Source organism: Canis lupus, chromosome 8 (assembly GCF_003254725.2).
Source record: "Canis lupus dingo isolate Sandy chromosome 8, ASM325472v2, whole genome shotgun sequence".
Taxonomy (NCBI): Eukaryota; Metazoa; Chordata; class Mammalia; order Carnivora; family Canidae; genus Canis; species Canis lupus.
In genome coordinates this window covers 43,350,207-43,362,440 of record NC_064250.1, presented here as the reverse complement: position 1 = coordinate 43,362,440, position 12,234 = coordinate 43,350,207, and the positions used below count along the sequence as shown (strand labels likewise).

The 12,234-nt window shown below is 37.5% G+C and overlaps 1 protein-coding gene across 2 annotated transcripts in view; it reads right to left on the bottom strand.

The window, feature by feature from the left end:
* SLC39A9 (solute carrier family 39 member 9) overlaps nt 1–12,234 on the bottom strand; it is a 43,978-nt gene that overhangs the window by 4,042 nt on the left and 27,702 nt on the right. For both annotated transcript variants that reach the window (XM_025442309.3, XM_025442307.3), the window contains exons 3-6: nt 11,080–11,277; nt 3,478–3,546; nt 2,340–2,425; nt 1,662–1,796 (exon numbers count right to left, since the gene is read on the bottom strand). In XM_025442309.3, coding sequence (XP_025298094.1) covers nt 1,662–1,796; nt 2,340–2,425; nt 3,478–3,546; nt 11,080–11,277 — 488 coding nt within the window. The remainder of the gene's footprint in view (nt 1–1,661; nt 1,797–2,339; nt 2,426–3,477; nt 3,547–11,079; nt 11,278–12,234) is intronic.

Here is a 12,234-nt window from a genome sequence, read left to right as displayed (position 1 = left end):
AGAAAAACAACAGTATTCACAACTGGTGCAACAGGGACATCTTGAGATCAGAGCAATTTTGTTATTGATGAGAAGCTTCCAAATAAGAGTTTAAAGACTGTACATTGATGATGTACACAATTGCTTTTTCAAACAAATTTCAAGTCTGGTTAAACAGATCTGGCATGTATTATTCTTACAATGGAATCAACAGCATTATTAATGCAGGTATTAAATTTTGTACATTCATTCATTTATTCTACTAATATTTAACGAACATCCTTATACATATATCAGGCTCTAGGCTGGTGCTTGAGATACAGTGGTAATCAAATTGCAGCACCTGCCCTCACAGAGATTAGAAACATCTTCTAAACTAATCTTGACACAATTAACTTTACCTTTTTCTATTAAAAAAGTGGACCTATGGACTATGACAATTAAAAATTTAAAAAGAGAACACACTACAATGTAACAGGTAACCCCATACCTCCAGAATTATACCTTCTTATCAGAAGTTCTAAAGACTTGCACTGGTCAGTGAAGTGATAAAGAGGATAATTATATACTGCTTATGGACTGAAAGAAGAAAAGGCTCTTCAAATGATCAGAGGGGGTTTTTATAACACCTCATTTGTTAGTAATCCAGATCAATAAACCTGATTAACAGGAACTTAATCATCTTTTAACCATCTCATTTCTCATATGTTCTTTTTGATACGAGTTTTACTCTATCAGCTACGAATGGAATGACACTTAGAAGAATCAATGACCCTGACAGAGAGTATAGGGGAAAGCAGTTCATATACACTAGCCCTGAGTCAGTTTGGTTCTCAGATTTTTCTCTTGTTGCTAATCAGTTCACACTGAAGTACAGCAGGGAGGTCCTGCAGCCCCAGGGGACAGAACTGGAAGGTAGGGAAAGATCCAGCGTGAACAGGGAAGAATGCCCAGGCTTGGAACTGACAAGTGACACAAGTTACTTCAGGACTGACGTTATGCTCAGTGCAATGATAAAGAATTGGAGGGACGCCTGGGTGGCTCAGTGGTTGAGTGACAGTCTTTCAGCTCAGGGCATGATCCCGGGGTCCTGGGATCAAGTCCTACCTTGGGCTCCCCGCATGGAGCCTATTTCTCCTCCCTCTGCCTATGTCTCTGCCTCTCTCTCTCTCTGTGTCTCTCTGAATAAATAAAATCTTAAAAAAAACACACACACAACTGGATATTTTATATGTGGTGATAGGAGAACAAAGACATCCCTCTACTCCCTACTCTTCTCAAAGCTGCTGTTTGCCTGTCCCTCACACTTCATGTGCCTGCATTAAATGAATTAAATACATAACATTAAATATGTACTGTTGTGACTTCTATATCTGTCAAACAAAACCAGTGTCTGGTTAGGCTTGAGTTATGCTATTTACAGATCATTTGTCTGTGCAAATGTTTTCAGAACTGATGGAAAAGAAATTTTCAAATTAATTGAATAGGAAAATGTTCAAAATTTATGAAGAGAATGCCTTGCAATTAAGATTTTTACCTTGTACTGGCTTTTACTCCTAATTTCATCTTTAGTTTGAGGGGGTAACTTAATTGACAAATTCAACATAAGAGACCGTAAGTTCTGATAAGTCACAAAAGAATTAGATACTTGTCTAGATAAGCTATGAATGAATCAGACTTACCTTACTTAGTCCTAAGTATGTCACCATGGACATAACTGGTGCTGCCAGTGCAAAAACCAGTAAGTGTTTTCTGATTCTATTCCGTTCTAGGCCAGCATGCATTAAGAAGGAAACTAGTCCAAAAGCAGCTGGTGCCTGGAAAAGAAAAATTATTCCTGATTACTCTTAAAAGTATGGATCACTGCTGTATTATGAAGTACATGTCATTTGACTGAATTCTCATAAAAAAAAAACCAGGCATGGTACACCAAAATTGAGTTCTGCCTTTTAGGAATTAATGTTCTAAGCTAAGAAAATATCCTACACTTCTGTGTGTGTGTGTGTGTGTGTGTGTGTGTGTGTGTTTCTTAGTAGTAAAAGAGAAATAGTCAAGAAAAGATTATAAGAAAGCAAAAATATTTATGAACAAAAATTAAATACAGAAATATTTAAAATACAGAAATCTGTAGAGAATTTAAGAGTTTGTATATATGACCATAAAAAAGTCCCTTCAAGTGAAAGTTTAAGAAAATAGTAGCAAAAAATCCTAGCTATGAATAGAGCTAGTCAACTGTCTGAAATGAATGGCAATTAAGAAAACTAAAACATTTTCCCATTCCAAAAAAATGTTAATGACCAAAGAGAAATTTTAATTATGAATATATTCAATATCAAATCTTTCACTAAAGTTCTGCTTACCTTATGTAGCATTATTGCCACAAACACAATTAATTGGACGCTAGTCTGTGAAGTAGAGGCTGCTGCTCCTAAGGCAACACCGTCCGCTAAATTTGGAAAAAATAAAACATAAGACACTATGACAACAACAACTATAATAGTGTAGTTTTGTGTGTGGGCTTTAGAGTCAGGTAGAGCTGCATGTGACTGTGTTACGGTTCCTTAACCTTTTCTGAACCTTAGCCATCTTATCTCTAAAATGGACTCAAGGAAGTATATATATTCCTAGGATTTTCATGAAGGTTAAATGAGGTAACACATGTAAACAGCTTAGCACCTGGCCCCAAATATTCAGTATGTCAGCTCTTATAACAGAAATTGCAAAGACTGCAAAGTAAGCATCTCTGTATCTTGTAGGAAAAACATAAATATTGTACATAGATGGTTAATACTTAAGCAAGTATTGGCTGGCTAAATGAATTTTTGTCAGATAAGCATGTTATATTTGAAGGGTCCAGGTGACAGTGTGCCATCTTCCACGTGCCTTTGTCAGTCTCAGACTCCTACTACAGGGACTGGTCTTCAGTTGTGACTCTAAGGCATGCCCAGTCAGCGATGCCGTGCCTTCTGCATTCTACAGCCCACCTCCACCTCACTGGTATATACTGAGCAAAACAAGGCTATTCAGTACAAAAATGTCTTTTCTAGATGAGGCTCTAGGGCAGAGGTCAGCATATTTTTTTCTTGAGGGCCAGACAGGAAATACTTCAGGTTTTGCAAATCATTTGCTCCCTTACAGTCACTGCATTCTGCCATTACCGTGCAAAGGCAGCCATAGATAATATGTAAACAAATGGGCATGATTGTGTTCCAAAAACTCTTTATTTACAGGTGATGGAATTTGAATTTCATATAATTTTCCTGTGCCACAAAATATTTTTCCTCTATTAAAAAAATAGAAAACCTGTTGTTAGCTTGCAAATCCCTGACACTGAGTACACCTCCTGGGCTTGTACTTGTGTTGGAGGACTTCACTGAGCAACCTTCAACCCGAGGGCCAGCCCAAGAGGACTTCACGGGGACGCTCCCTGGGATGTACACGCTAAGCCTCCCACACTGAGCCAGGAGAGAAGGGGGTCTCATGGCCTTCCAATCCTACCTGCAGCATGGACGACCAGACCCAGTGTGGTGGTGATTTTGGAATTGCTGGGCCTTGCTGTTTCTGGATCTGAAGTAAAAATAAGTAAGTCAGCTATGAAGCAATGTGAAATAGAAACTGTTAGAACACTGACCAGGAGGTGGAAGAGTTCTTTGAAAGCTGTTAGATTATATTTTCCTCAAGACTATTTTTTCTTTTTGGCTTCAAATACTTAGAAGTTTCCTCTGTCCTGAAAGGTGGGCAGGAACCCTTCATTTGCCCCAGCCTTCCCTGAACAGATAATATGTAACCCTTACCTGCCTCAAGGGCACCCCTTACCCCTCCAGCTCTCCCTAGAAAGTGTTCTGTGGCCCCTCAGTGCTTCTCTGCAGACCGATCTCACCACCACTGCCTACCTGCCCCTCTTCGCCAGCCTCCTGCAACTTTCTCTTTATTTCAACACCAAAATGTCTGTCATGTTTGCCCTTCTCTATTTTATTGCCACCATCCTAACCTAAAGTTGCATCAACCTGAGCCTGAATGAGCAACAGGCTCCCAGCTGGTCTTCTGCTCTCATTTCTCCCTAATCCTACTCATATATATATATCCTTGTTGGATTTATCTCTGAATCATCCCACTCTTCTGACATGCCACTTATCTACTGCTTTTCAGATTCAGCCCAAACTGCTCTATTAAGTGGGTTCTTAAGATCTTTATCAACTGGTATCATCTTATTTCTCACTATTCAGCCCAGTTAAACCACTTGTTTTTTTGGTTTTTTTTTTTTTTTTTTTTTTTTTTAAACACCTTCTAATGAAACATTCTCATTGTCCTTTCCCCAAATCTCTCATCCTTAATTCTTGGCATGAACTTAAACTTCTCAGCTCATCAATTTGAAACCTAGCCACTGTTCAAAGACTAATTCTAGGACCACTTCCCTCAAAAAAGAATTAAAGATTAATTCCAGCTCAAAAGGGCCCCCCTTGCTTAGAAACCAAGAGCTTTATGTGCAGACTCGACATGCTACTTCAAAGCTTTTCCTACATCACCACCTGAGATATATACAATTGTTTTCACTCAAATAGGTCTTATAGCTCCAGATTGACTGTAAACTACATAAAAGTGAATTTTCCATTTCTTTTCCACATGTCTTACAGAATGTAGCACAGTACTGGACACCCAATAGCTGCTTTAAAAATCCTTATTGGATAGGGGAAAAAACATTTCTCTGTATCATGAATATTTCTACTATAACAGAAAATTTACAAGCAAGTAGTAATGTCCAAACAATGTAAAATTAAAAGATGGGGACATCAAAATGCCAGAGGAAATGACAGATGGACATTAGTCAAATAAATTCCAAGGGATTTAATCTTCTGGGAAACCCAGCACACAGAAGGAATGGTTTACACTGGAAAAAACATATACAAATAACATGTTATCTTTGTACTAAAAGTAATCTCCTAAGACACTGCAAGGAACAGAAGCTAAAGCCCCTAATTGGTTGGAGACAATAAATATTTCAATGCCACCCCAAACTGTTAAGAATATCATATTATATTGTGTGACAAGCTTGTTCTGACTTTTTTTTTAATAGTCTTGTGGTCTAGCTTTAAATAGCTTCTTAAAAAAAAATTAGAGGTTTTAAAACCGAAACACAGTTTTTATAAATCTATAGGAAAAGGCTGTACTTCAGCATAAATTTAATAAATGAATTTTTACTGATATTTAATAATATATAAAACCCTGTAGATAATAGGTAAAACCAGATTATCAGATACATGAAAATGAGCAAAAATAGTGACTTCAGAGATAAAACAAGAGGAAGAATAAAGGAATACATGCTACTTTTAATTCTTTGTATAGGATTATAGGGCTCTAATGCACCTTTAAATGAATTTAAAAATTGAAACCGACAAGAATCAAAAAAATGTCATAGAGGTCACCGTGAGGAACTGTGTAATGCAGCTGGAATCAGATACTATCCCACCAGAGGGTGCTTCTCATTTGCTATTTGTTAAAAGCACACGAATAAAACCATTTACTCCTAAATCAATTTATCAATACATGTAAGGCTGCTAAAATAAAGGGTATAGGGAAAAATACTGAAAAGAAATAGTATATGCATGGAGATTAACAACAACAACAACAAATCCTTAGACTGAAAAGGTTAATTAAATTAAGTTCAATGAATTTTGAGGGAAAAAACCCCATTTACTTGGAAATCATTTCAAATCTTTCAAAAAATCTTTGAAATAATAATTTGAAAAAATCTTTCAAATCTTCAAAAAAGTTTCAAGAATGTTCAAAAAACATTCACTACTTTCTCAGAATTACCTAATATCTAACATTTGACCCCATTTGCTTCATTGTCTGCGCTCATACTTTCTCCACCCACTCACACAACACATACACACATACACACACACACACATATTTTTTTTCTGTACCATTTCAAACTAAGTTGCATGTATCACACCTCTTTACCCCCATATATTTAAAAATGTACTTCTTAAGAGAAAGGATACTTTCTTATATAATCACAGTACAGTTATTAACTTAGTAAATTTAATATTGATACTTTTCTTTCTAATCTCTCTTGCATATTCTAATTTTGTTAACTGCCTACGAAAGTCTTTCAGAGCATTTTTCCTCCCAGGAAGGATCCTGTCTGGGATCATATATGCACTTAGTTGTATCTCTTTAATCACCTTAAATCTGGAGCATTTTCTCTGTCTTTGACTTTTACGACATTGATTATCTTTGAAGAATAAATGTTCCTTTCTGAACCTTTCTTGTTTTTAAATAGAATGATCCCTTCCTTTTGGGTTTGTCTGATGTGGCCTTAGATCACACATTCTTAGATGGAATACTACACAGGTGCTGCTTCTCAAGGTATCATGACTAGAGGCACAGAATGTACACCTATCTGCCGTCTGCTAGTAGAGTGAATTTTGGATTATATCCTGGACATTGTGAATGTTATCTTGTGGATACTCTGGATTCTATTATAGGCCTCCAAAGAGTGTCGATCTTGTGTTTTGCTTTAAGTCACTTCGTTTGGCTTAAATTGCCACGTCTGTCTTTTGGGCAGCTGCTCAAATCCCAGTTCAGTTCTTTCATCTTTAGCAGAGTCTGCCCGTAAAAGAATTGTTCAGGGCTCAGCCAGACTTGGGTTGAATTTATACATAAAATCTGAGGCTGTTTCTCTGTCTCTCTCCTTTCTAAGGTTCTCCCCTCACTTTCTAGTGGCTGTAGTTACCCTGACCTCTGTCCTAGTTCCTTAGGCCAGAGAGACCTAGTTTTCGGAGTTTTAGCTACCCCACTGGGCTCTAATTGCTTAAAAGGAGTAAAAACAGAAACTCACTCTATTCCAAGGGATAACTCCCCTCCAGAATCTTCCTGCTTTAGGTTACTCTGGTGACTTTAGGTAGTAGTTTTTAAAAATTTGCCCAGAGTTTATAATTATCTGTGAGGAGGCTGGTCTGATAGGTACTTCTTTTCCCACTCCGAAAACAGACACCAATGACATCAACTTCAATCAAGTCAAGGTACTATTGTATTTCTTCATTTTGTTACTCCTTTTCCCTTGCAACTAATAAACAAATCAAAATTTACCCCCTAGATTTAACATTCGTTGATGATTCAGGCCTGAGTCAATTTTTACTATGAAGCTTGCAAAACTGATTTCCTGCCGGTGTCTTGCCACGCTTATAAGCTGGCGTTCAGCAATCCACAGTAAGCAAGTGTTCTCCTTCCTCCTCTCTCTCATATGGGTGTGCTCAGGGCTTCCCGTTTTTTCAATGGTTTATGCTTCGTTACTGTTCGTAATTAATTATTTTGGCGCTCAAACTGTCTTAGGTCTGGCCAGTAGGAACCCCTTCAAGTTTGTTCTGTACTCTGTAACAAGTTTTCATTTCCTTCCTTCCTTCCTAGGTTTTTTTTTTTTTTTTTTTTTTTTTTTTTTGAGCACTAGATGTTCCAAGCTCATTTTGTACTTACCCTGCCCCTGTCCTCGAATCAGCCATTTCTCTGAAGAGCCCTGGTATGCTCATTGCTAGTGGGGTGTCTTTACTTCTAGGCCCTCTCTGCAGACAGAGCTAGGACATACATACATGTATACATAAACACACACGTATATATGTACACATATACACACATATACACATATACATTTTAGAAATAATGAGTCCAATAGCTCCAATTTCAGTCCATCCCTATAGGGCTTCTTTCTTGCCTTCCCCCATTCCATATTTGTACATCCCCTCTTCCACAGTGAAAACTGGTTCCACCAACAGCAACACACTTACTCAGATGAGAGTAACACCTCCTCAATCCTAGAATACACCTAGAACAGTTTCAGAATTGTTTTCACCTGTGCCATCACAAAAAGCAAAAGCCTACTAAAAAGAGTTTGGTAATTGTTTTTGCTTCTCCAACTCCATTCAAAACTAAAAATACATAGTCAAATACTATATTCATAAGTCACCTGAATGAGTTTTTAAAAAAATCCCTTTCAGTGTGATTGTATTATTCATTTGAATTACAGTTCACCTGCTTCAGCTGGCTTCCCCTAACCTGTTGATTTCATTTTATTTTTTGAATATGGAAAATATCAGCAGGTTGCCAAAAGTCAAAACTTTATCCAAGATGCACACCCAGCAAAAAGCCATGCCCTCCTGAAACTCTTCTACCCTACTCTATCCTGGCCCCAACTCTTATAGGTAACTCTTGTCTAGTTGAGCTTTCATGTTCCCTTTTTGTAAAAATAAGCAGACATATGTGTTTTATTCCCCCTCTTTCTTACACAAAATGCAGTATATGATATATACTAATTTATATTTCAGTTTTCCCCACTTAAAAATATCCGCTAGAAATCTCTCCCTATCCAGAGATCTGACACCTCATTTCTTTTCCTAACAACCCAGAACTCCATTATATGCACACATCACATTTCATTCAACCAATTTCCATGACTGGGCATTTAAATGGTTTTACAGTGATAAATAATGCTGCACCGAATAATCTTGTGCGTGTGTATTTTCATATTGGAGCTGCATTATCAGAATAAATTCCTAGAAGTGGGATTTGGGGGTTAAAGGGAAAATACAAAGGTGGTTTTGTCTGATATGGCCAAATTCCCCTCTGCAGGGGCTATATAATTAATTTTGTATTCCCACAGCAATAGATGAGGGTGTGTTTCACTGTAACTTTGAAAACAAAGTGTATTGTCAAGCTTTTGAATTTTTGCTTAACAGGTGAGATATGGCATCTCAGCAGTTTTGATTTGCATTCTTAAGTGAAATTGAACATCTCTTCATATGTTTAAGGACCATTTTAATTATCTTTTTATTAACTATCTGTTCATGTTTTTTGCCTGCTTTTCCACAGATTGTTTTGTAGGCCATAGATTCTTAACCTGGGGTCTATGGAGGTGGAATATAGGAGGTACCTATGACCCTAACTTGGAAAAAAACCCACATTTTAATTTTTACTAACCTCTAAATGAAATCCATCATTTCCTTTGATTATGAATATAGATCATAAACTACAAACACTGGCACTACCTATACTTTACTGCTAGTAGGAATCAGATGATTTCATTTTATTTTACAGTTGTAGACATCTTTGTATCATTGCTCTCACTCATCACTACTTTAAGGGTATATAAACTGGCATCACATCACACTGCATGATTATGGTCTTTGTAGATGCTCATATGACAAAGCTGGGCAACTGTCAGGCAACTTTGTACCTACAGTCATTCAGCCACTAAATAGCAAAAGTCATGGAATCTCTCACTGGGGAACCAAGACATCTATGCAGTCTCTAGTAGTTCCTATCTGCAAAGTTCTCTGCCAGTGGTTTCTTTTTTTTTTTTTTTTTAAGATTTTATTTATTTATTCATGAGAGACAGAGAGAGAGAGGCAGAGACATAGGCAAAAGGAGAAGCAGGGTCCATGCAAGGAGCCCAATGTGGGACTCAATCCCGGGACTCCGAGATCATGCCCTGAGCCGAAGGCAGATGCTCAACCGCTGAGCCACCCAGGCATCCCTCTGCCAGTGTATTTGAAAAGAGGTATCTATAAACCCTATATCACCAAACCCTAGGAGTCTGATGCACCTCTTCCAAATTTATTCTATCATGGTGGCATTAAAGTGTATCATGGATCAGAATCTCTTTTTTATTTAATATAAACCATATCAAAGATGATGTTGACCTAGCCAAAGTTGAATTCATTGATCTTTTTTTAAAAATTTATTTAAATTCATTTAACATACTGTGTATTATTAGTTTCAGGGGTAGAATTTAGTGATTCATCAAATGCATATAACACCCAGTGTTCATGCCACCCAGTGCCCTCCTTAATGCCTATCATCCTGTTAATCCTTCCCCCCACCCTGTCCCCTCTAGTGACCCTTAGTTTGTTTCCTATGGTCAAAAGACTTATGGTTTGCCTCCCTCTTGGCTTTTTATGTTATTTTCCTACCCTTCCCCTATGTTCATCTGCTTTGTTTCTTTTTTTTTTTTTTTTTTTTTAAGATTTATTTATTCATTCAGAGAGAGCGAGAGAGAGGCCTGTGTCTCTGCCTCTCTGCCTGCCTCTCTCTCTCTCTCTCTCTCTCTCTCTGCCTCTGAATAAATTAAAAAAAAAGAAAAAATGAATTCATTGATCTTAAGACAAAAAAAGTTACTATATTTGGGGGCACCTGGCTGGCTCAGTTGGTAGAGCATGCAATTCTTAATCTTGGGGTCATGGGTGTGAGCCCCATGTTGGGGGTAGAGTTTACTCTTAATAAATAAATAAATAAATAAATAAATAAATAAATAATTTAAAAAAGGTTTTTAAGTTACTATGCCTGGAGTTAAATCTAAAGTCTTAGAGAACTGCAGTTGTAGTTGAGGAAGTATATCTTTCCTTGGAAAGCAAGCTATGAATGTGTTTAAGTATATTTTTAAGAAAATATCTTTGTGAATCAGGAATTTCTATACTTGTAGCCATTAAAACAAAAAAACCAATCAATTGGATGTTTAATTTGACACTGTTGCCTTGTTGAAGCCCATCCCACAATTTAATATTTTTCACTAAGCTAAACAATAAAAACTGTCATGCTGATGTCCTAAAAATAAAATTTAACTCCACCTTGCGTATGAGTTAAATATATTATCTAGTTAATTAAATCAATAAAGAAGATATACATTACTGTATCACAAATTGATTTCAATGTTTTGGAACTATATTACAATATAATTGGGTTTTCTCTGTAATCCTATGCGTTATGGTTTACATATAAAAATATGATTCCAATTAAAAGTCCACAGACTTCAGAATGCCCAGGGCTCCATGGCACAAAAAAGGTTAAGAATTTCTGCCCTAGACTACCAACCAAATGAGATAGCTCTAAGGTAAGTATGATAATAACCCAACAAGCACTCTCTTGTGCAACATGTCACAACTCACCAGCTCCCTCAACTAAATAAAATGTTCACTAGAACCCAAGAAAGGTTAAGAGTTTTTGGCATTAAATAAGGCCTTTGATGCCTACTGAATTATTCAATCAGCTGTTACTTTCTAAACTGTAAATTTACTGCATTACCCAGAAAGCCCTGGAGCCACTTACCATCAGTAGAATGCACATGGGAGCTGCCAATCTGGTCTACCAGCAACATGAAAACGAAGCCCAGCACAAGGGAAACGCCAATGTAGGCATGCAGCTGTGTGTGGTCATGGCTGTGCTCATGTTCATGGGCAACTGGTATTTCTGCTGCTTTGTCTGATGCAATCACATTCTGTGTTTCACTCACTTGGTGGTGTTTACCTAGAGCAGAAAGAACCATGAAGAGAAAATGTTTTCTTCCCTGAAACATTTTCATATAGAGGCTTCCATTCTTCTGTATTTCAAGCTCTACTTATATTACTGCAAAGACATCTACTTCCTATACTACAATCCAGCCAATCATAAACTTCTTTTGGCATGCAGATCTTTTTTTTTTTTAATTTTTCTTATATATTTGACAGAGACAGGGCACAAAAAAGGGGAGCAGCAGAGGGAGCTGCAGAAGGAGAGGGGGAAGCAGGCTCCTCACTGAGCAGGGAGCCTGATGCAAGGCTAGATCCCAGGTCCTGGGATCATGACCTGAGCTGAAGGCAGACACTTAACCAACTGAGCCACCCAGGTACAGATCTTTTAACTGCCTACTGTTCTGAAAACCTCAAGTGAAAGCAAATCACCACGCAAGAAAGCAGTCATATTCCCAAGTGATATCATCCTCAGATCCTCCTTTCTGGCTGAGAAATTCATGCCAATATCATCAGAAATTATAGTGAGTTTTATTCTGATGAAGATAGGTGAGTGAAGAGCAGTAGTAATGAAAATATTTTAACCAAATTCATCTAGTTTTACATCTAGGTTGATATAGGAACTGCAAATAAACAAACTGAGTATAAAACTTTAAGCTTTAAAAAATATCAGTAGGGGGAGTCCCTGGGTGGCTCAGATGGTTAACCATCTGCCTTTGGCTAAGGTCACTGATCTCTGTCCTGGGTCCTGTGATAGACCACCCTGCCCCCACCTCCTGGCTCAGCAAGGAGTCTTCCTTCTCCCTCTGCCTCTCCTTTCTGCTCCTGCACTCACTCTCTCTCTTAAATGTAATAAAATCTTAAAAAAAAAATCTATCTATCTATCTATCTATCTATCTATCTATCTATCTATCTATCTATCAGGCAGGAGGCAATCACTAACTAGAAGCCAAAAGGGCAGAGCAGTTTAAGGGAC